Source organism: Heloderma suspectum, chromosome 1, assembly GCF_057233095.1.
Source record: "Heloderma suspectum isolate Gila_16-S chromosome 1, 16-S_ref, whole genome shotgun sequence".
Taxonomy (NCBI): Eukaryota; Metazoa; Chordata; class Lepidosauria; order Squamata; family Helodermatidae; genus Heloderma; species Heloderma suspectum.
In genome coordinates this window covers 255,665,484-255,692,761 of record NC_139458.1, presented here as the reverse complement: position 1 = coordinate 255,692,761, position 27,278 = coordinate 255,665,484, and the positions used below count along the sequence as shown (strand labels likewise).

Here is a 27,278-nt window from a genome sequence, read left to right as displayed (position 1 = left end):
CACAGAGGCATTTTGTGGGAAATTAAAATGGCAGCATGACCCAGCCACCCAGTACAGTGCAGAGAGTCAGAATGGGAGGGGGGTGGATTAAAGGGAACCCAGGGCAGGTATCAGCAGGCCTTATTAGATGTCCATGGCTGACAAGACGTGACTAGCCCAGACCTCAGTAAAATTGTATTTCTTCTTTTCTCTCGGGTTTAGTTCTCATTGGAATGTCCCACTTCAGAGGTACAGAAACACATGATGTAGTGTCCCGCATACCACTCCCCCACCCCCCAAAGCCCTGCATATAAAAAAAAAATAGAGAAGGCTAGGCTAGGCTAGGCTAGGCTAGACTGGAACCTGTCTCCACAACATGCTAGTTTTCTATGTGTAGGGCTTTGTTTGTATGGAGGAGCATTTAGTCAAGTGACACATACACACACCCTTGCAATCTGGAGTGGAACAGCCCAGATGCAGATTGACTTAACTCGGTCAGGACTAGGCTTCTGTTCTGGGCGTTTACAGAGCTGATATATAATGCTCTTTTCTTGGGGTAGACTCTGCCAGCTAGAAACAGAACCAAAGGGTGTGCAGCTCAGACACCGTTTGGCCACTGTACCCTGCCACTAGATTAACACTGACTATATTAGTCATGGATGGCAGCAGGAGACAATTCAAGATATGGGTATTCAAGTTAGGGAGGCAAAATCAACACACTTTTTTTAAAAAAAATAACCCCTCTGAGTGGTAATGTGAGTTGGTGATGGTAAGCTAGTTTCCCTTTTATTCTGTTAGTTTATGCTCCCCCCGCCACTGCTTTAATACAAGTTTTCAGTTTGACAACGGTATAATTTTCAGATGTTGTTGACAACCGCAGGCATTAGCCTAAATTAAACCTATTAAAAGTTCGTCTGATATTAGGGTTGTCAGCAATTTTGTAATACATGAGGTAAATATGAATCTTCTGAGAATCCTTTGTGAAGCCTAATTTTAGTCCTCAGCAGCAGCATTTGGCCCCAGGCCCACACACAAAATATTGAACTGAAGAAGGGTTTCATCTTCATTTCAAAGTATTGAAATGTTTTTACTCACCTACTACTAAAACGTTTTGCTTTAGAGCCTTGGCATCTATATGAAAAGGATCATAATTTGCATTTGTGTAGGAATTTAGCATATTTAAAGTGTTTCACAAACATTTCTGATCCTTGCAACAACCCTGTAATGTAGGTGAGACTTATTATCTCCATATTTCAGATGGGAGGCTGAGAGGTTGTTTTGGCTTGCCTAAGGCTGTCTCCTGAGTTCACAGCACACTTTGATTCAAACTATGATCATCCTGCTTCATAGCTCAGTTAAGAGTCTGCCATACATTTTTGGTATTATTTTGGCCAAAATGTTTGACATAGATGTTTGGCAAATAAGTGAGAGACTCAGTCAGAAATTTTTGGCATTGATTTTTCCATGTGCATCATAATTAAACACTACCAAAAACCTCAGATATATTTTATCATTGCTGAGAAGATTATGAACAACATTCATGTTAGTATAACCAGAGTTAAACCAGAGACCTTTCGGCAAACCTGAGGTCCGTTCATTGAGTACGTCAGAAATATTGATAGTTCAACAGCACAGCCTGAAAAATATAAAATTATATACGTATGTTGAAGCCTTGTAATTCCAGCCCCCAAGTTAGATTTATAGTTTACTTTCACTATCAAAACTATTCACCAGGCCATGCCTTATTTATTGTTCGTCCCTCACTTAATTTCTTTCCAAGCATGACACTGATTTTATTGTCTGTACTGTAGATTTTGTTTCCAGTTTATTTTCTGTATAGGCTCTGATTTTGTTATTGTTGTTACTGGCCACATTTATGCTAGGTTTTGTAAGATTTTTTTAAAATGTATGTGAAAATTATGAAAATTTCTTTACAAATGAAAAGTCAAAAACTAAACCAAACAATATTTTAATGTGTCCCTATTTGAAGGATTACAGCTCTGTCCCAGCAATCTCAGCTGTGATGAGCTGAGATGAAAACAACGTGACATATAATCTCATCCTTAAATATATATATATATATATATATATATATATATATTAGTAAAACTTACCCTTATTAAATAATAAGTAATAATAATTAATAAGTACTTATCCTTATTTAGTTTTCTGGAGAGGGACAGCATACAGCACATAGCCAGCACTAAGCAAATATAATACTCTGGCAGTCCTCCTTAATTTGTTCAACCAAAGTCTTTGCATAATAAGTCTGGACAAATAGAAATACTCCTGATGTCTTTCCCATTCTGTTGTTTTCCTCGATTTCTTTGCATTGTTCATTTAAGATAAGAAGGCCTTCTTGTCTCTCCTTGCTATTCTCTGGAAATCTGCATTCAGTTGGATATATCTTCCCCTTTCTCCCTTGCTTTTTGCTTCCCTTCTTTCCTCAGCTATTTGTAAAGCCTCATCAGACAGCCACTTTGCTTTCTTGCATTTCTTTTTCTTTGGGATGGATTGAGTTGCTGCCTCCTGAACAATGTTACGGACCTCCGTCCATAGTTCCTCAGGCACTCTGTCTACCAGGTCTAATCCCTGAAATCTATTCATCACCTCCACTGTATAAGGGATATGATTTAGGTCATACCTGAATGGTTTAGTGGTTTTCCCTATGTTCTTCAATTTAAGCTGAAATATTACAGTAAGAAGCTCATGATCTGAGCCACAGTCAGCTCCAGGTCTTGTTTTTACTGACTGTATGGAGCTTCTCCATCTTTGGCTCCAAAGTACATAATCAATCTGATTTCAATATTGACCATCTGGTGATGTCCATGTGTAGAGTCGCCTCTTGTGCTGTTGGAAAAGAGTGTTTGCTATGATCAGCGTGTTCTCTTAGCAAAACTCTATTAGCTTTTGTCCTGCTTCATTTTGTACACCAAGGCCATGCTTGCCTGTTATCTCGGTGATTTCTTGACTTCCTACTTTAGCATTCCAATCCCCTATGATGAAAAGGACATCTTTTTTTGCTTTTAGTTCTAGAAGGTGTTATAGGTCTTCATAGAACCAATCAACCTCAGCTTCCTTGGCCTCAGTGGTTGGGGTATAGACTTGAATTACTGTGATGTTGAATGGTTTGCCTTGGATTCATACTGAGATCATTCTATTGTTTTTGAGATTGTACCCCAGTACTGCTTTTCCCACCCTTTTGTTGACTATGAGTGCTACTGCATTTCTTCTAAGGGATTCTTGCCCACAGTAGTAGATATAATGGTCACCTGAATTAAATTCGCCCATGCCTGTCCATTTTAGTTTGCTGATTCCCAAGATGTCGATGTTCAATCTTGCCATCTCATGTTTGACCACCTCCAGCTTACCATTCATTGACCTTACATTCCAGGTTCCCAAACAATATTGTTCTTTACAGCATTGGCTTTTCTTTTCACCACCAGACACATCCACAGCTGCGTGCACTTTCGGCTTTGGCCCAGCCGCTTCACTCTTTCTGGCGCTACTTGGAAATTCCCTCTGCTCTTCCCCAGTAGTATATTGGACACCTTCCGACCTGAGGGGCTCATCTTCCGGCGTCATATCTTTCAGCCTTGTGATACATTCCATGGGGTTTTCTTGGCAAGAATACTGGAATGGGTTGCCATTTCCTTCTCCAGTGGACCGCATTTTGTCAGAACTCTCTGCCATGACCTGTCCGTCTTGGGTGGCCCTGCACGGCATAGCTTATGGCTTCACTGCAAGCCCCTTCACAACAACAAGACAGTAATCCATGAAGGGGTAAATAATAAGTAATAATAATTAATAAGTACTTATCCTTATTTAGTTTTCTGGAGAGGGACAGCATGCAGCACATAGCCAGAACTAAACAAATATAATATGCTGGCAGTCCTCCTTAATTTGTTCAACCAAAGTCTTTGCATAATAAGTCTGGACAAATAGAAATACTCCTGATTATGTAAATGACTGAGTTTCAGATAACAAAGATAAGAAGGGGGATCCTTGGAGGATCGACTTACAATGTCATTAGGAGTAATCTAGAAGCAAACCATTTGAGGACTGCAGCTTAATTGCCTTTAGAAAGATGAGGTACAAAGGCTGAGAACAGGGCTTCTGTATCAATATAGTTGGACAGAAGAAGGCATTTCTTCACATTTGTCTGAGACAGGAGAGAACAAATCAGCAGCACCGGCTGAAATTCCATCTTCTATAGCAGACTTTCCTGCATTGGTCTTGTCGCTGTAATTGCCTTTAAAGATGTCAAAGATCTAACACTGTACTTCTAAAGGGGCAAAGAGCAAACAACACTACTTTAGTTTCCCAAAAGGGAAAAATTATTTCGGGTTGCTCCGTGAGGAACAGCAGCAACTCGGTTTCTATTTGCTGTGTTTATGTGGCTTACAGTGAATCCTATATCCCACTACATCCCACTATTAAACAAACCCCACGGGCCAGGTTTGGCACCGCTGTTGTCTGTTTGCCATATTTGCATACCCTTCTAAGGAGCTCAGAGTCAGAGGACAAACATGAGCTTGTCCTATTTTGTCCTCCTCTCCACCTCCTCACAACCATCCTGCATGGTGGGTTGGGAGAAGAGATTATGACTGACCCAAGGCCAAGTGGAGAGTTTCATGCCTGAGCAGAGATTTGGTTCCAGAATTCAGTGATGTCAGTCAAGCACTCTATCCACTACACCAAACGGGATCTGTTTGTTTGTAGGATTCCTGACTCAGAACTGATTTCTGATTTACTTTATTTATTTAATCAATTTATAAACTGCTTGACTATATCTAAAAAGGCATCTCAAAGCATTTTGCAACATACCATTTTTAAAATACAAAACAACCACTTTTAAAACATTTGGGGCGCAATCCTATTCACATAGGCCTCTGAACACTTTATAAACTGATGCCACAGGAGTCTGAAGTGTAGAACAAATGAACTACTTAACACCGAGCAACTCTTACTACAACTGAATTCCAAATGGCTGCTGCCCTGGGTATACATATCTTCTGCTGGTGTTTCCCAGAGCTGCTGTCCTCCATATAATGATTTATGGAACGTGTTGATTCCTTCTCTGATAGAACAACTTGGGGAGCATTGTTATAACTCTATGAAATAAAATCCATTACCCTGCCTATGATTGTGGAAGACAAGACCAGCCCCCATCGTGCGCCACTTTCTGTATTCCGAATCCCAGCCCACACCAATATGAAGCAGTGAAATAAGAGCAAAGAAATACATGGATAAAATCTCCCGCACAGAGGGAAAGGTCTTGATCCTCTTGAGTGGAAAGGATTTTGCTGCATCTTTCCATTAATCTGCTGGTCATGTGACAGAAATGGATGCTCTAGAAGCCCAATCCATACCCTGGCCTAGCTGGTTGGTCACAGCACAGGGGAAAAGAAGTTTTGGTCACAGATGTGGGGCTGAGGGGAGACGTTTTGTGTCTATATTAGTACAAGATAAATCCTCCCCTGCCAGACTGTGATTTAATTGCTGGCGGGTGTGTGTAGAATGCTCTGGAGGGCTGGAAGTGAAGTTTGGCATTAGCATTCAACACTGATGGCCTAAACCAGGAATGTGTAATCACCAATGCTACTATATCCTGCAGTGTGTAGTTTTTGGGATTTCCTCATAGTAAGATTCCTGAAAAGAAAGTGAGCTGTAGCCAGGAATTAAAAGTCATGGAAGCAAATCAGCAGTATGCTTTGGAAATGAACAAATAACTATTGTACATCAGTGGGGTTCTGTTCAACGCTCCTGTGGCTAATTTAATTTGTTAGTCAGCCTACAAATGCTGAATGCTAGAAAATGTGTATGAATAGCAAAGCTACATGTTTTATACAGCCATCAATCTCAGCTCTGTAACATTGCAGGAGCAATTTGACCTCCAATTAATGATTTGGTGTGATTATGCTTGTATGATTTTGCAGTTCAAATGTGACCACCAATGGGGATAGTGGCATGGCTAAATCAAATCGTTTGTACCGTTTTTAAATGAGGCACACCTGGAAAACTAGAGGTTTTCTTTCAAACATCAGTCAGTGATTGTTTAATGATTGTATTGGGAACCACTGATACTGCTATTATGGTCCAGGAGCCAATGGAATGGGTAAGTTTGGTGGCTGTCCAAGTTTCCCAGATTCTTGTAGGACCATTCCAGTCTGTTGTGCCCTTGTTCCCAAGGAAGATATGCAAATTAATAGGTCAGGATCATTTGGGGTTCATCTTTAAATACATACCTGTTCAGATTCTCCCTCGTTTCTGTTGAACGAAGTTGACTATGCCTGTGGTTCTGAGAGTATGAGAAACAGAACTAACACTGCCTCAAGTGATGAGGTCAGACTTCACAGAATGGAGTCGGTAATTCTCAGAAGGCACAAAGTGATGGGTGCCAAAGACCATTGACAAGGGTGTGGGGTTAAAAACAGCCTGAACTTTCCATATAAGGATAATAGACCTGAATCAATACCCTCTTGAGATTGCTCAGGCAACTTAACCCAACATCTGGAGCTGTACTGGCAAGGAACTCTTGCCTCCATGGCTGCTCTGGTGAGGGGCACCTGCTGCCCCCAATACAACATTGCAGGATCATGAATAGCCCCACTTGAGGCCCATCAGACCTTCAGTGGAATACCAAGAATTGGGGAAAGGTTTCAGAGGGAAGGAGCAGTCAGCAGAACCTGTACATCAGACTAAGCGAGGTATGCAGGTCACCTGGTTAAAGTCTTCCACACTATAGTGAGATATAAAATATAATAATAATTTCTAAGTTTGCATATACATATAAATTAGCATATGCAGATTGTATGCAAATTGGTGTCCTCTGTTGTGCTTTTTTTTGGTGATGCATGTCCTTCTTTTTCTTTTCTTTGGGGCAATTCACATGTGGCCAACCTAACACACATTTGCACAAGCAGGCAACCATTACTAGATTGCTCACGCTAAGCAGGGGTAGGGATTGTAGGATTTTAGAAAGAGCTTGGGAAGGGGCTGTGTAGGCTGATTGTGTATGTGGTGAACATGTCAGTCTGGTTTAGCACATGGTCTTTGCTTTCCAGAGAGATTCAGACAGTAAGAAGGAACAGACCCTGTGGTTCCCGTAACTAAGGAGGATACATGCGGCAGGCCTCCATTCTTTTTTAACTAATTTTTCTTATTAAAAAATTAAAAAAAGAAAAGAAAGGGGGGGGGAGAAAGAAAAAATGTGACTACATAGATTTAAATATATCACTTTCCATGCATACATATGAAATGTATATATATATATGTATGTGTGAACGTGTGTGTGGGTGTATGTGTGTGTATATATATATATATATATATATATATATATATATATGAATGAAAATACAGGTTTCTAAGAACTGTATATAAACGTCAACAAAAGCAGGCCAAATATCCAAATAAATATCCACTCGCAGGTGGCGTCTATACACCACCTGTTCAAATGTTGAAAGAGTTGTAACTTCTTCAATTCATTGAATTATAAGGAGGTGAGTGTTTATCCTTCCAGTATTGAATCCAATATCCTTCCAAGAGAGCTTCGGCTATTGGGCGGTACAGAAATGCAATAAATAAATAAATAAATAAAAATATTGGGCCGATCTACATTGCGCCCGCCATCGCAATGAATTCAGTGTCCCGTCGGGTTAAACACTCTAGCATTAAAATGTGATTATTCACACTCACCCATTTTCCCCATTGCAGTGCTTCATTGAATGCGCAAGCTCGGTTCACACTCGAGCGCTGTGCTGTTTTCCTGCTGTTTTCCTGTGCGCGCTTGTCTGATCTCGGAAGCTAAGCAGGGTCGGTCCCGGTCAGTGCTTGGATGGGAGACCGCCTGGGAATCAGGCTTCCTGAACTGAGCAGGGGGTTGTTCTATCCCTTCAAATGAGATTAAGTTTTACCCCCTCCTATCCCCCGCTCAGGATTTTTTTTTTTTAATTAAGGCGTTATCCTTGCAGAATCGGGGCTTCTCTGCGATGTTTTTTTCCCTAACTGAGGCATCATCTTCGAAGCTTCGATGTTGTGAAGCTTCGAAGATCATGCCTCAATTAGGGAAAAAAACATCGCAGAGAAGCCCCGATTCTGCAAGGATAACGCCTTAATTAAAAAAAAAAAAATCCTGAGCGGGGGATAGGAGGGGGTAAAACTTAATCTCATTTGAAGGGATAGAACAACCCCCTGCTCAGTGCAGGAAGCCTGATTCCCAGGCGGTCTCCCATCCAAGCACTGACCGGGACCGACCCTGCTTAGCTTCCGAGATCAGACAAGCGCGCACAGGAAAACAGCAGGAAGACAGCACAGCGCTCGAATGTGAACCGAGCTTGCGCATTCAATGAAGCACTGCAATGGGGAAAATGGGTGAGTGTGAATAATCACGTTTTAATGCTAGAGTGTTTAACCCGACGGGACACTGAATTCATTGCGATGAATGAATTCTCAAATTCATTGAGATAGCATCTGAGATCAGACAAGCGCGCGCACATCCAGCCCTTTGCTTGTTGCTGAGGAAATGGGGGCTGCTGAGGAAGCTATGTGATCGGTTTGGTTGCCAGAAGAAGACATGGTGCCGTCAAGAGCTGTGATTGGACAGGAGGGAAATACAAACACCGCCGCATATGGACAGGTGGGGGAGGGGACTACGACCGGATACGGTAGCGAAGGCAGAAAATCAGAGCACATTAAGGGGAAATACCGGGATATTAGGGTATTGAAAGCGGGAGCACGGAAGTGGGAAATTCCGGTTCCAATTCGAGGCGGCTACTGCATAGTGTGAAAGGCAGGTGGTGAAACCTCATTGGAAGCGAAAAAAGGTGGTAAGTATAGATCCAGCCATTGTAATATCAGTCTTTTAGCTGTGAGAGCAGTGCAGGGAATCCATTTGCGCGGACCATGCACCAACTTCCAGGAAGCAGGTAGATAATTTAAGAGACCACGTCCATCAGTAATTATTAAGGAGTGTTCCAATACAACACAATACAGTGGCAGGCCTCTATGAAGGCCGCATGAGGGGGTGGGAGCTGCTTGTTAACTCCCCCCCCCTTTGCTCACACATTTACCTCAGGGCTTGTCATAGATGGCCTCTTATCCTATTAGTCATGACTGCATACTGCATGGTTCCATTGGCTTTGTAATGACAATGTTAACTTTATATGTAGTCCTATATTGTGGCTGGGTGGACATCTTATATGTAGTCCTATATTGTGGCTAGGTGGACATCATCGGGGATGGTGTTCCAAGGTACACACATCATGCGCAGCGGTTAGGGTGGAGCTGCACGTGGATTTACCCAGCCTAAGCTGCTTCCCACCACGTATTAGCCAATATTATACATTGGGACACATGTCTACACATGCGTGTGAGATGCCACTGGAAAGCAGCCTCTGCTGTGTGTGTGCGTGTGCATGCGCACATGTTTCCCCCTCGTAGGAAACATGGCCATATATCAGACTTTCAGTGAAAAGGACAGCCCCTTCTGCTTAAATCATCATATATGAGTCCACTGCTTAGAATTGGGGGCGAGGGGGGGAGAAAATGGAAGAACTTCCTTTCCCTTGCTGCAGAAGTAAAAAGAAAGAAAGGAAGGAAGGAAGGAAGGAAGGAAGGCAGCAACCTTGTATAAAAATAAAAAATTAATTAAATACAACTTCCACACAAAATAAAGCCCCCAAAAATGAAATACAGAAAGTAGACCATTTTTGCTTCTAGTCCAGGCAAAGGAGGACTTAACAGGGACATTTTATTGGAATACCAGGCTGTGCTTCAGGAAGTGGGCACTGGGAGAGAAGGAGCGGTGGTGCTGCCCTGCAGCTTGGGTGATGCTTAAAAAACGGCATGTTTTACAGGAGTCCTCCTGTGAGGCATGTGTGCAGCATTGAAGGATTTAGAATTATTTGTTGCCAGAATATGAGTTAATATTTTATACTTTACCAAGGCTGTGGTGGTGGTGTCATTTTTTTAAATCATTGTGTTAGGATATAATTCATGCTTTTCAAAGGAAAAAAATGTAGTGGAGTGGTATGCTATTTGTTCAGATGATAGGGTACTAGTTATCTAGATTCGTGAGTAAATAACCAGTAGATGACTGAAGATCTGTGAAGCGCATGGCCATAACCATCAAGTGTCGCTAAAATCCCACAGCTTTACTGGGGCTTTCCTGCTTAAACACAGGAGCACAACGGGCTCCCTTTACACACACTTCCCTTCCCCCCTTCCCCCCTTATCTACGTTGTTCTATGTGTTTTATTATACAGCCAGATGGCACTGTGGACTAGCTCCTCCTATTGTGGGATTTCCTCTTTTCAAGAGGGAACTCGATGAGCTGTAATTTGATAGCTCATTATCTCCGATCTTTTAAAAAATGGGATAAAGGTCATTTAGCATCCTGGAGGATGACAGCATTATGTAAAGGACCCATAAACCTCCATGATAACCAATCTCAATAGCAGGATAAAAGCCACATGTGGAGAAGCCCCATGCCTCTGAAACAGTGATTCCTGATTATACTCAGGTGCTTTAGAGGCATGAAGTTGAATTGGTGATAGGCAATCTCTCCTTGGCCTGATTGGGAGTCAACCCAGTATTTATGAGCTTTTCCAGTGAGCATCTTAAAAAAAATACTAAATCTATTTTCCAAGAGTTCTCTACCAGTTTGTGATGTTTGTACATCTGTGCATGCATGCCACACACATGCACATTATCACGTTGCTCCCTGCAAATTGTAGCATGATTGGTAGCACATACATAGCTGGGATCCAGTTAATTTGTTCATGTAGCACAGCGTGCTTTGGAAATTGCCTGTTCATTACATGATTCGCTACCAAGCAGTAAACCACATGGTGACCTATGATGACCTCTTTAATAGTCCAAAGAATTGAGGAGAGAGAGGGAAGGTAGGCAGTGGAAATGGGAAGAGAGAGAGAAGGTAGGCAATGGAAATGGGGAGAGATCTGCCTGATTCTTTGCAAAGCATAATACTATCCTCAGTTGGCCCTTTAGTTTATAATAGGAGATATATTATCTCATTTGTATTTAATTTATATTATATTGGGAGAAGGTGCAGAGCAGGTGAAGTGGCTTCTCTTCACACAGCCCTTCTCCACTGAGAGAAGCGCCGCACACAGTGGAGCTGGTTCCCGAAGGATGCCCTGGAAGGATTTTCTTCCTGAGGCACCCACAGGGGACAAAATGAGTTCTGGGGCATGGCCACACCGCCTGATATCATTTGGCCCACAAAGAGCTGGGCAGGGATCATGCAGCCCCCCCTCCCCCCCATCTGGCTGCCTGCCCCTGGTTTATAACATGCAGAGCCCCTGCAACGATGTGTCACTCTTAGGAGAGATACCTTCAGTTAAGTGCTGTTGCAAGAGCCCGCTGTCCCCAATTCAGTTCTAGAGGGGTTTTTTCTCACATGGCAGTGCTCTTTGGTGGTAGAGACTTCCCCATTATATGCCTGTGCTGCAATATTTATTAGAATTTCCAGGTGTCATGGAACTTCAGATGTTATTATTAGTATCATCCTCATCATTAGTATTAGTATTGTTAAAAATCTGCATGATTAAAACTGTATCTCTGCTGGATGAGATAAATGCGGGAAGAATGGACACAGACATGGATACCTGACGAGCAAAAATTTTCCATTGATTGAGGAATTAGCGGGCACTTTGAGGATGTCACAAAAGATCCTAGTTTTGATCTATCCGTTCCTTTCCTGATGGGCTCAGTCATAGGGTTTACTCTGCTGGCCAATCCTACAAAAGTGCAAAAATACTTTTGACTAAAACCAACCAGGCTTGTTTGTTTGCTTACCAGCGGGATCGCCAACAAAATGTTTGGGCTTTGTTTGGGCTTGCAGCCATTCCTCCTCTGCCCACCTGGTTTTCTATCCCCCCGATCCACCCCCCCACAACAGTCAGCCAGCATTCAATGGCCACTGAAAACGATCTCATTTGGGCTTTGGGGGGTGGAGGGGAGGTTCTCCCTAAAAATAAATGTAAAGAATTTTTGTGCTTTCTCAAACTTCAGGGACCCTCTTGTGTGTGGATGATGCCATTTTAGCTACATAAGGACCAGCAGTCTGAGAACTGAGGTTGCTTTTCGTATATACTAGCAGTATATACCAGCAAAATGTTGTAATGTATTCCTGATCTGTGTGTGTGTTACCTGAGCCTGTGGCTGAGGGTTGCAAAAACAGAAGTTAGCATCAAAGACAGGAGTGTTTGCGCAAATCCAGGAACTAAAAAAAAAGTCTGATTCTGTCGAAGGGCAGACTGCAGAACGAAAGGTGTCTGGCAATCTGTGGAATACAGACGGAACAGATTTTACACAATCTGTACATCCCCAATGCAGCTAATGCTTCTTTTATACATACATTTTGGCAATGCCCAGTAGTTGCTTCTTTTTGGGAGGAGGTTATTATAAGGGTAAAATTTGTACTGGAATATTTGCTGATGTACACATTCTTTTAAATTATTTACCTGCTTCATGGGAATTAACGAATGGACAACTTGAGTAGAGCAGGTGTAGGCAGAAGGTAGATCGCCAGATGTTTGGGACTTCAACTCCCAGAAGCCCCTGCCAGCATGGCCAAGGGTCAGTAATAATTTGCATAGCAATGGATCTCAGTAATTTCAGTGGGATTTAATCCTGGGTGAGCGTGCAGAATAGGGTTCTATAACCGTTCTTTTCCCCAAAGCTAAGGATTTTAAAATTCTATTGGTTTCCATTGGACAGAGTGAATCATGTGATTTACTTTCCTGTTGCATGCAACGGGCTATAAAAGTGCTTAATTTTGGCTGGATTGTCCACTCTAATTATAATTAGGAACATCAGTAATTTAAGTGTGCGTGTGTGTATATGTTTTGCTTGTTAAACTAAGTCTGCAGTCCCCAGTGGAGCTTAAAAGAATTAGATACTCAACTTGATCATTTAATAAGGTTGTTGTTTGGACCAGTGCAGACAAACTAAACAAACATTGGCTACTTTCCTAATACACGGACACATCAGCCAATGTACAAGCACAACATTCAGAGTTCAAGAAACTAGAGCTTTGCCAAATTGTGGTGAGGTTTTATATTCTTTGTGAAAGTTGCTACTTCATAACCCAAGAAAATGTTCACACACAAACACACACACACTCCTTGCTTTCCACTCTTTCACTCATTTTTGCACCTGCTTGCAAGCCATTCTTCTCCCATTCTGCTACTACTTGGGATGTGTGAGAGGGAATGTTAAAGCAATTAGACTATTTCCTTGCACTGGGTTATAGGTGCAAATGCACATCCTGTTACAACTAATGCAATGCAGAAGAATCCCATCTGCATTCAGATGTGCATTTGGTTGCCAATCCAAATGTGCATCTGCCTGCTGATGTCATTCCTCTGCATCGCATTATTTTCAAGGCAACGTGCATTCCAATACATGGGAGGGTGCTGGTTGCCATGGCAACAGGGACATGTTCCCTCTTGTCCCTGACATCTGTCCCATTCCAAATAGTTTCACACCCTTTTGCAATGGGCTACAAACATTGCCCCCAAAAGTGGGGCATATGGGGGGGGGGAAATGCTGCTAGCATCATTCTTCTGCCACCATGCCCCCCCCCCCTTTGGTTCAGCATGACTATTTTTCAGTCTGATCTGATGAGAAGCTGTTTGAGGCTTTGAGTGTTAAACCTTGATTCAAAGAACACAGCCTGATTTGTTTTGTCTCTCCTCTCTATCCTGTGCTCCACAGCACAGCTGTAATGCTAATAGCACATAATTAAGAGAATTTATTGTGAAGATATTAAATAGCAGTATGTGGAGACTCTGCAGGGCCTGTAGCTGGAAATCAGAAATTATTCTTCTGTGTACTATACCTTTTGCAAATGAGTAACCTCATTCAATTACTGTACATTTTCTATAAATAAAGATGAGTCATCCCTCCAGTGGAGTAACATTAATTATGACTAAATTTTGATATACTATCTCCTTTACTTAAAGGGATTGCCTGTGTTGCCTTACAAATTTGAAGGACCTTGTCAGAACAAATCATTTATTACAAAATATGTCTTCTGTTCTGACCCCTATGGGTTGCATGCATCTGTTGCTAAATTCTCCCCTGCTGTGGGTGTTACAGCTCATAAGAAGCTACCCTTCTAGGAAAAAGTAATCAAACCTTTTCACAGATTCAGGTCTACATAAGAGGTGGTACAGTATTGCGACAATGTTTTAAGAAGTTATCAAGAGGTGGCATATAGGGCTGCTGGAACTTTTGCAAGATACTGCTGTGCAAGATCTTAATGCATGAAAAGGTGTATCTTATTCCTGTAAGAAGAGGTCACCCGTCGAGCAAGCCTTAGGATGTACTTCCGGCATTTTGCACATTTTTGCAGTTTCTTGTAGAAGGAACATAGCAAGCGGTACTCAGATAGGACTTCAGTGGGAGATTAGAAACTCTTAGGGTGCAGCCCTTTGGTCCCTGGGAGGGCATCCCAAGGGCCATAGCTGTGAAGCTCTTTCCCTGAAGGTGGAGAGAAAGGTCCACATGCAGAGAGGGAGGTCCTCTCTGGAGGTCCTCCTGGGACCGGCAGCGGAAAGCTCCGCCTCCATGGCTGCTCTGCCGTTGCTCTTCCAGTGGTGGCAAGGGCAAAATGGGGGTATTCTGGTTGTGTGTGTGTGTGTGCCAGAGTGGTGGATCAGGAGAGGTTTTCAATCTGCTAGACCCAAAGCCCCCTCATTCCCCAGACACCCACCTACCCCAGAACAGGGGGAAACTACGCCAGCCTTGGTGTCATCCCCCCCCCCATTGGAACTAATGGGGGGATTTGAACATAAAGAAAGCCAGTGCGGCGTAGTGGTTAGAGTTTTGGACTGGGACTTGGCTTCTAGTCTCCACATGGCCATGAAGCGCACTGGGTGACTTTGGGCCAGTCACTGACTCTCGGCCTAACACACCTCACAGGGTTGCTGTGAGGATAATGTGGAGAGGAGGAGGACTATGTGAGAGAGAGAGAGAGAGAGAGAAAAAAGGCAGGATATAAATGTAAAAATAACTAAAAATATAAATGTAATAATAATTTTTTAAAAGGAGGAGAAGGGGGGAGGTAAAAAAAAAAAAAAAAGCCACTTTCTCCACCTTCTGCCCTGGCCTGCACAAGCCCAGTAGGGCTTAAGAAGTGATAGTTCCTCCACCATGGAGTCTCCCCCCTCCCCCATGGGATTGCTCTGTTACTATCCCATCTCCCTACATTAGTTCTTAAGCATACTTCCTAGCCTTGACTAGATCATGCGGCATGGTGCACTCTGCCTTATCTTTCGATTCCTTCACAGACGGATATACAGAGGAGAATCACCTTTAGCGTGTTATGGGTGGTATCATAGGCTACCACTGCACTCCTAGCACGACCGGAACAAGCAGTTTTAGAAGCAACGCTGGAAATGAGAGGGGGGGAACACTCATCTGTGAGCTCTGCTGACCTGCCCCGTTCCAGAAATAAGCAATTCTGCTCATTTCAGGAACTGCTTGTTCCTGTTTCATTAGCACAGGGGCAGCACAGCATCCTGCTCGATAGTTTTTTTAAAACTAGTTCATTGATCCTTTTTGGTAAGAAATGAAATAACAATATTATCGTTTGGTGTCCTTACTGAAAACACTAAAAAGTAATAAAAGGAAGAGCATAAGTACATTGATGGCAAAGGCAATGGCGTTTTCATGTTCAGAACATGCTGGCTGCGCTAGGTTTTCAGATTTTTTATTATTATCGTTATTATTTATTTTATTATTTATTTTATTATTTTATTATTATTATTTCAGATTTTTATTTTTTATTTTCAGATTTTTATGCCACCTTTTCGGTATATATTGCCAAAGTAGTACACAGCCAAAAATTAAAAGAACAAAATCAACATGTCATAAAATGCCATTTAAAAAGTTAAAAATCCGAGATCCTATCAAATAAAAACAGAATAAATAAAGAAATGAATGACAGAACAGTAGGGAAGAAAACATTTTAAAAACTCAACGTCCAAAGGCACAACCGACAAGAAAAGTCTTTGCATATGTAAATCGACCAATTAAACCAAACAACCAACACAAAGTTTAAATCCAAGACAAAATCATCAGCAAAGTAGACGATAAGATGTAATATTTGCAAACTGTAGAAGACAGCAATTTCATGTCAATACCAAAATAACTTTGGCCAACTGGATCCAGAAGATAAAGATTTAACCTACTTTCTGAAAATATGGCATTCCAGGACATCATAAAATTATTTGTGGGAGGTGAGCTTGGCAGCAGCAATGGATTTCTTCTCTGAATTCCATATAGAACTCTTTCTTCTCATGAGTGCCCACTGAGAAACACACTGTACTTCCCCAACCCATTTGATGTCTGCTCGCCTGCCTATCATCTACCTTCCATGAAATTCAGCCAATAGATGTGGGAATACTAGGGGGTTGGCTCCAGAATTAAGCTGGATGAACTGCACTGGCAAAAGTGGACTCCTTCCCCCCCCTCCACTCCTTCCCACTGCAGCCCCTCCAGCCTCCTGAAAATACTACACAGAGAGTCAGGAGACCTTTCTGCATGGGGTGAGCTGTAGTGTGGGGAGGAGGGGGATGCCTAAAAATTGGATGGAGGGACTTTCCCTGAGCAAAGCCTTTCCTCTCATAGAAGGTCCCTTCCTCTCACAGAAAGCAGAGCCTGGATCTAACCCTGTATGTTTTAATGTTGTGATGTGCCTGACTTCCTTTGATTGGTATGTCTCATGGTATCCAGTGCTGTGTTTCTTGCTAGAAGGATCACAGAGGAGGTCACAGAAGTGCAGCTTTTCCCAACCTGGTGCCCTCCAGATATGTCCGGGGAGTATGGCCCCTGGAAATTATGGGAGTGCAGTCCAAATACACCTGGAAGGTGCCAAGTTGTGGATAGCTGTCATATTGCTTTATTACCATCCGCCATTTTTCTAATCCACTGTGACTTCTAAATATATTGTAAAATGTTTGGGTTCCTGCAGTGAGCAGGGGGTTGGACTCAATGGTCTTATTGGCCCCTTCCAACCTACTATTCTCTGATGCTATGATTCTATGGCTCTAATGTAAATGGTTCTAACAGAAAATCCTTGTGATGTTTCTCTGGTATTCATTTTTTTTTTCTGGTGTGTGCATGGAAGGACAGCTTACACCGAAGTACTGTTTGGAGCAGGGAGGAGACTCAAAAGATATTGATATGAAATAAATTCCTTTTAATCAAAGAGGTGCCAGTGCAATATAACGCTTGACTGCTACCTACAGCAATTTGGTTTGTTTAGTTTGCCATGTCTGTGAGGCTGCAGTTATGTCAACATCCAGGCAATTGACTCCTGATCAGTTTTAACTAACAGATCCGTGTTAGCAAGAAGAATCCTGTCTCCCACAGAGACAGTTTGTCATCGAGGGAAAGTGAACATTAGTGATGGCTGTAAACAATATTCAGCATGAAGTTTGCCTAAACTTAATTCCACTCACTGTCAAGGAACATAGGGCATACACAAGGCATTTATTGTGTGTGCATCATTCCCTACTCATGGTTGTTTCCGGGTTCTTTAGATGACAACGTGACCCTCCAGTTTCACTTCTGTGTCTAACCAGCACTTTCGGAGAGTTTTTTTTAGAGCAGGGGAAATGCAGCATTTAATTGTGAAAGCGAGAAAAAGCGTGATTTCCTCTTGTGTTTTTGCTGTATTCCACTATAGCACAGTGCCACCTAGAAGTTACATAGCAGGAAACACTTGTAGTGCTCAGATCTTAATTCTGCCACTAAACCAAAAGTGGATACAGCTGATTAACAGCTGATTAACAGCCTCATGCAGAAAAACTCAGAGTTGGGAAGAGTTGTCTGTTGCTGAATTCCTCCCATCAGCTTAACCAGAAGACTGGGTATTTGTGGTGTGTGTGTATGTGGGGTCAAGTATTTGGGTTACTGTTGGCCCTTCCATTTCCCCTCTTCATCCTCATTCCAAGCAGTCACTTCAGGTGCCCAGTCTTCCCCAACCTGGTGCCCTCTAGATGTTGTTACTGTAACTCCCATTATGCCTAACCATTGGCCATGCTGATTGGGATTGCTGGGAATTGAAGTCCAATGTATCTGGAGAATACCTTCCCCTTTTTGCTTTATTGTCAAACATGTTCTTGGTTAGTGCTGCCTAGGTCTCCCACATTCAAAAGCCAATAAAATCCTGCTTTTCTTTTATTCTGCCTGTTTTGTGGGTTTGGATTAAACACCCCTGAGTTCTATGCTATGTCATTTTTTTAAGGATCTGCACAAGACTCTTTCTATTGAGTTACATAGTTTCCTCTGTTAGCACTCACCAAAATAGTGAGCTTTTCTATACAAGGCTGTTAATATGCTGTATCTACTTTTCATTTCGTCACAGAGTTGAGATCCGAGCACTACACGAAGACCCTTTTCTTTCCTGCTTTTACACTACATAACGTCTAGGTGGCACTGTGGTATAGTGGAATAGTGCAAATACACAAGTGAAAAAAGCATTTTCTTTTCCTTTACAAATAAATGCCCCACTTTCCCTACTCTAAAAAATACTTGCTGAAAGTGCTGATGCAGAAGTGAAATTGGCAGATCACAACATCCTCTAAAGAACCCATAAACAACCATGAGTACGGAATGATGAGTGCACAACAAATGCCTTGTGTAGAAAAACTCACATTCAGAGACAAATCCTCTCTTCTACCATTCTGGATGTCATCACTGGCAGAAACCATTCCACTCCTCATGTGAAGTATATTAACAATCCTTTAAAAAAAAATTCTATAGTTACGGTCATTTATTTATTTTCTCATATTTTTACCCAACGTTTGGCTAACAACCCCCAAACGTTTAAACATGGAGGGGATTTTGAGTGGCTTTCCTCATTAATCAAGAATCCGTATTCACTCTAAATCTTTTTGGATATAGAAGTAGTTGCTTCACTTTGCCTTAACCAAGAATCCTTCATCAAGAATCTGAATGGTACCTAAAACAGGGGACTTCTTACAGGGGTTTCTGCTTCTTACAGGGGGTTCCCCCAATAGCACAGTAGAGGTCAAATTCGGTTGAGGTTCTCTACTATAGTTAGCATGATTGTTAATCCAGCTCTACTGCTTACTGATACTGTGATTGAGCAAACGATATATACTTCATGGCAGTTGCTCTTGTCTCCTCTACTTTCCCTCTCACTTCCTTCTCTTCCTATGAGAGATAAAAGACAAAATATATAGATAATGTATCCCATTTGGGTTTTTTTCTGGAACATTGTTAACTAGGCATGTATCTGACATGTCCAGTGAAACATGTGTGTCATTAAAAAAAAAAACCCAGTGTCATCTAAAACCACAACTTCTGGAATCATTACACAGATTTTTTCTCATGCTTTTTTTCTTGCTTAAACTTACAAATGGACAACAATAATCTACATAAGAGAAATAACACAGAAAATTCAAAATATTTACAGGCAGGCATTACAGAATCTAAACGAATGCAGTTTTCACTAGAGATGTACAAATGTGGGAGAGGAAGAATGGATCTAAAAGACAGAAATAAATAATGCCCATACTTCCAAAGACAGTTCAATGGCATCACTTAACTCGTACAGATAGAGCTGGAATTTCAACCAGTAGATACTGAAGAGAACCACTTTTGGGTTCCATACTGAGACCCCCACTTTAAAAATCCTGGTCCTAGGATTTCCTGTCAGTTTACACTGATAGTGAATTTGACTATTTGGATTATATTGGACCTCCCAGTCTGTCACACAGGTAAAAGATGAGCATTTTCCTGCTGTTTCTCCCCAGGAACCCTGCCTCATTGTGAAGTGGGATGGGGAAGATTATGCACTGTACATCGTCCATGATCAAAAGATAGGATGTCATGGCTACTTCCACTTATTAGGATTAGAAAGCAACATTGCAAACCCCCAGCCTGTGGGTCTAATCTGGCCCGCTGGGCTCCCTAATCTGGTGCATGGAACCTCCCAGAGTTCCTCCAAGGAGTGGGGTTCCCCCAAGCCCCACCCCCTGGAGGTAATCCCCCACTGGAGATTAGGGATGTAGCGGTATAATCCCTCTAATATTGCGCTTATTTAGCTTTCCCAGCTCCAAACTGCGCATATTTAAATATGTGCATTTTTTTAACTTCCTGTTTTACATGGCAATCAAAGGCGCGAAAATGGCGGGCACTCACCGAATGGGATCACGGTGAGTCCTGGAGAGTGTGAGCAGGCACGAGCGGGGGGTGAGCAAGGACAGCATCTCGGCGGGCACAGTCTGGGGGTCCCAGGCAGGGGGAGCTCGACGAATTCCTGGGCCTAGTTGGGTGCCTGCAACATCCCTACTGGAGATAATACTCGCTGTTATTTTTGATCTCAGATCAGAGGTAACAGTGGGTATGTGAGTGATGGCCAGATCACTTTGTATGGTGCTGAGAGTCCTTGTAGGGACACTGGACACTGCGCAAAGGCAGAGACAATGTATACTTCCTTGAGGGTGGAAAGGCAGCGGAGAAGAGCATGTTCCCACATTCTTCTTTCAGTGGAGGAAACCTACCCGTGGACAATGTTTTGACAAGATATTTTGTTGTACAAAATCCATTATACCAGTCCCACCCACAGGCAAATGATCTCTATTCAAGATTTGAAGTTTGGGGCACTGGATGCGTTGTGGTAGATTCTATTCCTTTCCAAGGGTGATTTCGGTGCTGTCATCAACTATGGAGAAGTTCTGAGAACTTTGTTGCAAATTCTTCCCCGGGCAAATCTGAGCTTTCCATTTGGTTGGTTTGTTCGACAACGTTTGAGACGGTGATTTTATAAACAGAAATGAATCAGTTCTGCTTCGTGATTGCACTAACCATACATTTGGCTTCCTATTGAAGAGAATGACTAATAGCCCAGAAATAGAACAACATCACCTTGGGAACAATCTGTGAGCGTTCCCTACCTCATGAGAATTGCCAGCCACAGTTAAATGATTTGATGGTGAGAGCAGTAATCTAAGAGTGTTTTTGAAAATACTGGCTCTGACGCACAAATCGTCAGAAACCATTTGTTGGTGAGACCACTAATCTAATGAGGTTTTCCAGAGTACTCACTGTAACACACGAATGTCCAGTGCGCAACTTACTTAATTTTACTCTACTTGAGTTTATTCCTTTCTGGGGTTTTTTCTCTGTGTGTTCTAGGCTAGCAGGCAGGACAAAGGAACCATCTTGATCCAGAAGCCGTGCCAACTCACCCACAGCCAAAATGGCAGAAGATGCTGATATGCGCAATGAGTTGGAGGAAATGCAGCAGCGTGCTGACCAGATGACTGATGAGGTGAGGGAAATGTGACAGAAATTATAGTGGGAAACCGCAGCTTCATGTAGCTTGTTGTCCATGAGCTAAGACCCGACAAATGAATCTAGAAATGAGGAGACAGAGTAGAATAGAATTCATCTATTTGATGGATAGCAGCCAACGGTGCTCCGCATGCCAGCAGAACCCACCAGTGACGCAACAGGAAGCTCGTGCTTCCTAAAGCAACAGGAAACAAACCAAAACATGTGTTTCCAGACCGGAACAGGTCAGTGGAGCTCCCAGAAGGGAGCTCTGCTGAACTGTCCCATTCTGGAAACAAGCATTTTAGCTCATTTCTGGGGTTGTTCTAGGAAGCCCTAGCTTCTTGTTGCACCAATGGTGCATCCCTCTGGCACAACACAAATGGCAGGGGTGCTGGTGCAGGGCACTGTTGGATACTGCCCTATATTTTCCAGTCCTGCTACCTTGGATCATGTGAACTGGAGAGGCCAGGGATTGAGCCTGAGGATTTCTCTGTGAAAAACAGGGTCAGAATCCAATGCTGTCCATCTGCTAGCTGCCAGTTCTGATCCGTACATGGCCAGGCCCCACCAATTCTGGTCCACAAGCAGCCCCTGCCACTTGCGGAAGGACAATTTAGCACTTCCGGAGGCAACCCCAAAGGAGCAAAAACGCTTGTATCTGGAAGGGAGCAGTTCAGCGGAGCTCCTTTATGTGAGCTCTGCTGACCCATCCCCTTCCAGAAACGAGCATATTCAGTCATTTTGGGTTGCCTCCGGAAGTGCTAAATTGCCACTCCACAAGTAGTATGGGCTGCTTGTGGAATGGAAGCAACCTTGGATTTTGCCGCATGCACTCTACCGCTGAACTACAGCCCTTCCCACAGGGTAGTCAAAATGCAGAAGGGTAAGTGTTGGGACTCTGCCCAATGGAGATGGTTTCCCAAGTTCCATTGTTGCCTTTGTGAAGTCTTCATGGAGGAAGGATAAAGCTCCTTGAAACTGGGGTGTGTGTTTTTTAATCAAATGTTGTATTTTGTGCATAATGAGTTCATATTTTCAGTCCTTTTGGGTTATGCTTCTCGGCTTTATTGCTAACAAAGAGTCCATTGCATCTAGCTGGCAAGTCCTGCTTGTAAGCATCCCATAGGCATCTGGTTGTCTCCTGTAGGAAACAGGATGCTGGATGAGACATGCCTTTGGTCTGATCCTGCAGGGCTGTTCTTATGGTCTTATGTTCTTAGCTAGTTACGGATCTATCGGAATGTGTACATATGTGTTTGTACATATGTGTGTGTGTGAGCCATATCGAGTGCTGTTTTAGGTTAAAAGGTGAGGCATAACATTTACAAATAAATAAATGTGCATTGAGTTCTTTTACTTCTCATTGAAGGCTTATTGTTTCTCGTGGGACCATGAAATGCCACCAGCACCTAGAACTCATAGCATTAAAGTAGTCTTCACTGCTACTCCCCTCCATCTTCATTCCCAAACATGGAGAATTTTGGCTGTAAGGTTCTTGCTTCTTCCCAGGCATAAAACCAGAGTAAGAACCTTGTCCTGTTGAGCGACACCGAACCTGAGGAAGCTGTGCCCTGTTCTAGCTAATGTGGTGGGAAACCACTTAGAAGAGTGACAGTGTGGTGTAGTGGTTAGAGTGTTGGACTGAGACTGGGGAAACTCAGATTCGCAATCCCTGCTCAGCCACAAAGCTCTCTGGGTGACCCAGGGCCAGTCACCACCTCTTAGACTAATCTGCCTCACAGGGTTGTTGGGAGGATAAAATTAAGGAGGGTAGACCTATGTTTAGTTGAACCTTGAACTCCATGGAGGAAAGGGAGGATCTAAATGCAATGGAAAAATGAAATGAAACAGACTTCGTCTTTTAAAAAAAAAACAACTGACAGCATTTGATTGCATTTTGCGTCTTTCATAGGTGAAAGTTGTACCAATTGTAACTCTCTTTCTCTCTTTGTTTCTCATCTCTTTCGCCTCTCAGTCACTCGAAAGCACCCGTCGCATGCTGCAGCTTGTTGAAGAGGTAAGGATTTCATGGTTTATCGTTATTTTTTTCCCAGTGGCTTGCAGGAGTTGATCCTTCTTGAAGTCTATGAAGAGAAATATGATGATGCTCACAAATCATCTTGTCAAGATGCTCACCTCTCTGAACACAATGGTTTTGTTTTCCAAAGCACCTTGTTTAGGATGAATATACATGTTCATCCAACACACATAACCAGAAGCTTTCATACGTGTGGTGCCTTCACCATGCATAGGTACATGTGAAAGATGATTGTTCCTGGGAATGTGCATAGCAATACCACACAATGAAAAGCTTCTTGCAGCTGCTTTATGAGCCCCTATGGTGAAGGTGGAAAACTTGGGGCCCTCCAGACATTTTGGCCTATAACGCCCATCTTCCTTCACCATTGGCTATGCTGGCTAGGGATGATGGGAGCTGTAGACCAAAACATCTGGAGGGCCACAATCCCCCCCCCATCCTGCAGGCATGGCAGGGAGAAGGGTGCATACAAAGAAGACACCGTGTGCTTGGTAGATGAACATACAAATGCAGGTAAGGCCTTAATAGAGCAGAATTTCTTCCATTTCACAACAATACAACTCCATGGGGTTGAGGGGCATTAAATTTGGTTTTCTTCATAGTGAATCACAAGACGTTCAGAGCTCTTTCCAATACATACTGGGTGTTGATTCACGTTTGGACAGAAATAATAGCCCTTTCACATACGCCCCTTTCAAATGTTTGGCTGTCAAGTGTAAATGTGAGGGGAGGAAATGGCAGTTCTTCACGATGAATGACTTTAACGTACCTAAAAGATGATGGTAGGGCAGGGCGGGGGGAAGCTGGCTGAGGAGCAAAGCGGCAAGCGCTTGTTATTTACTTATTATTACATTTATATCCCACCTTCCTTCCATTGCGGAACTCAAGGTGGCTACATGTGGTTCCCAGGTGGTCTCTCCTCCAAGCAATGACCAGACCCAGACCTGCTTAGCTTCAGCAAGGTGGCTGCCTCATGTGCCGTCAGACTATGCCCTGGAACCGTGCAGCTTCACACAAGCAGGCCCCAGTGGCCTTCTCCCTTGAGGCCACTTCCCCTTTCCCCCAACCACCAATACTTTGGTGGTTTCCCAGTTTTGGTGCCTTTTTCCCCTGCTCTAAAAGGTGGGAATGCCTCTCCTAAAGCCAAGACACTGGCAGCAAGAGTCTTAAGCTAAAATATGCTTGGGGGGGGGATTTTGGCACCGCCCACCGCTGCAGTGCACACCTTCCCCTGGCGAGCTTTTTCAAAATGGCCTTCAGCCTTCTACTTGAGAGAGGTCCTGCACCCCTTGGCTTAACCTTTCCCCCTTTGGGTCTCCTTTCCTTTGAAACTTCCCTCCACCCAGCTGCTTTTACTCCTGGTAGTATTTTGGGCCCAAAGGTCTGGAACCCCGTGGAGGTAAAACACGGCAGGGGTGGGGATGGGGGCGGAAGTTCAAGTAGTGGTGCAGCGAGATCAATTTAGTCCCTGGACTTAGTGGTTGTATGGGTGTCCCCTTAGGTGGCCACATCATGCATTGCTTCAGTTGTGAGGCGCACAAGTAACATTTCTCTTCCAACCCCCTCCCATTGCCATTCTATGAGTTAAAACTGCTCCTGCATCCCTGACATGTTAGAAAAACCACAACATTCTTTGCCAGCCCTGATTTAAAAGATAACAACACTCTGAGCATGTGCAGTTTGGCATTTTTGGCTCACTTAAATCACAGCACCATCAGGACTGCGAGAATAAAATGGAGTTTGCCTCTGCATCTGCTGGGTGGTCATTTTGGGGTCCCCTGCATTGTGGGGCCCTGGACTAGCTGCACCATTGGTTTCAGGGAAACACAGACCAGCAGGGGAAGGGTTGAGCATTGCCTTTCCCCACATCCCTTGCCCACTTCAAAGCATCCCTCCCCACAGGCACAAGCTGGAACTTCTGGAACTTCATTACATGCCACTGCAGTGCAATGTGTAGTTTGGTCTACCCAGGGCTAGAAGATTGTTCAGTCTCCATTTCCATTTCAGCCTCTCCACTGAAACAGACGGCAAAGGGGGTCTTAAGCACTCACTGCAGTGGAACTTTCTTAAGCTCTGATATCTATTTATGGAGTGCCAAAGGTTACAAGGGCAGCCTTCAGTTCTTATGACCACATCAAGTGCCAGGACATTTGATCAAGGAGTCATATTTTTAGCACATCACCATTGTCAATATGATGCTTAGGGCTGATTTGCACAAAGGCATTACATTTTAGGCTTCTTGTAAGTCAGGCTAATTGTGTATGTGTGTTTTGTCTATCCGGGTCAGTGAAGCACTGAACGCTCCACAGTGAGTGCATATCCCAGTTTGTCACAGTCCTGCAAAGACCTTTCAAAAGGACATCGAGATCTAGGCTCATGCTGGAATGCACAGATGGCCACATTCAAATCCAGGCTGATGTAAAGAAAAAGTCAGCATGGGTTGGATATTGGCCCCTCCTCAAGTTGTCATGTGAATCATGCCTTCTGTTTGGACATTTTAGGCTGCCTTCTGCTGCACCGGTCAATCTGGGCTGCCCAATCTTATCTGATGATTATTGGCTTTCAGGCAAGGGCCCTTCACAGCTCTACTGCCCATAACCCTTTAACTGTGGATTAAACCCATGACTTTCTGTGTACAAATGAGTTCAAGCACTGAGCTATGCTCCCTCTCATCTATGACAATGGAACCAATTACCTGGGGAGGTGGTGGGCTCTCCCACACTGGAGGCCTTCAAGATGAGGCTGGACAGCCATTTGTCAGGGATGCTCTGACTTGGATTCCTGCATTGAGCAGGGGGTTGGACTCGATGGCCTTGTAGGCCCCTTCCAACCCTACTATTCTATGGTTCTACTATTCTATGATTCTATTTAGGGCAGGGCTGTGGAACGTTAGACTGATGGGCCAAATCTGTCCCATGGGGTCCCAATCCAGCCCTCCAGGGGTCCCCGGATGGTCATGCCTCCTTCCCCCCGGGGTCCCAATCCAGCCTTCCAGGGGTCCCAAGATGGCCACACACCCTTCTCCTGGCTGCATCCCCTTCCCCTCGATTGCCATTTGTTTGGTGGTTTCCCAGCTTTTGCGTGGTTTCTCTACCACCACCACCACCACCACCACCACATTCTAAAATGTTGAAACGCCTCTCCTAAGGTTTGGTTACAGTCAATAAGAACTCTACACTAAAAATATGCTGGCATTTTGGGTATTTTGGCCCTGACCATTCCCCCCCCCCCGCCCCCATGGAATGCGGCCCCAGAGAGCTTCTCCAAAATGGAATTTGGCCCTCGGGCTAAAAGCGGTTCAACATCCCTGAGCTAAGTGATAAGAAGTTCTGTGAATCTGCCTTATACTGGCTTAGACCATTAGTCCATCTAGGCCAGTATTGTCTACTCTAATTGGCAACAGCTCTCCAGGGATTCAGGCAGAGCATCTTTCCCATCACCTCCCACCTGACCCTTTGAACTGAAGGTGCCAGGGATTGAACCTGGGAACCTCCTGCTTACAACGTATGTGCTCTACCTCCTGAGCTCTCGCCTCTCCTTCACTGAGGGCGATGCCCTTGCTAAATCATTGAAGGAATGTATCAGGGTACTGCAGTAAAATGAACAGCATCTGCAAAACGGAGAAAAGTCTTTCCCCTTAAGACGCTTGACCTCTGGGCTGATTCTAAAGAAGTAAAGCAACGAGAAAAAAGTAATTTTTCATGATAAATCAGCTCAGAATTTTGGCAAGCTGCTTCGGAGAAGATCAGTTATTGAGGAAAATGTCATGATCTACTGGGGGCCATCTACATGAGCCTTTTACTCGGCGGCGGGGGCAAGTCGAGGTCCTTTTTATTAGATGACGCCACTTCACAGCCATCCATGGTTTTCTCCTGGAAAATGCAGATTTCCAAGGAGGTGTTTTGCGGCAATGTTTTTG

General features: G+C 43.5%; 1 protein-coding gene across 1 annotated transcript in view; it reads left to right on the top strand.

The window, feature by feature from the left end:
- Positions 1 to 21,244: 21,244 nt before the first annotated feature.
- The window catches only part of SNAP25 (synaptosome associated protein 25), a 36,735-nt gene continuing 30,701 nt past the window's right edge, over positions 21,245 to 27,278 (top strand). Inside the window, exons 1-2 of the mRNA XM_084830450.1 lie at positions 21,245 to 21,316; positions 23,297 to 23,338. Of these exons, the coding sequence (XP_084686576.1) occupies positions 21,245 to 21,316; positions 23,297 to 23,338 (114 nt within the window). The remainder of the gene's footprint in view (positions 21,317 to 23,296; positions 23,339 to 27,278) is intronic.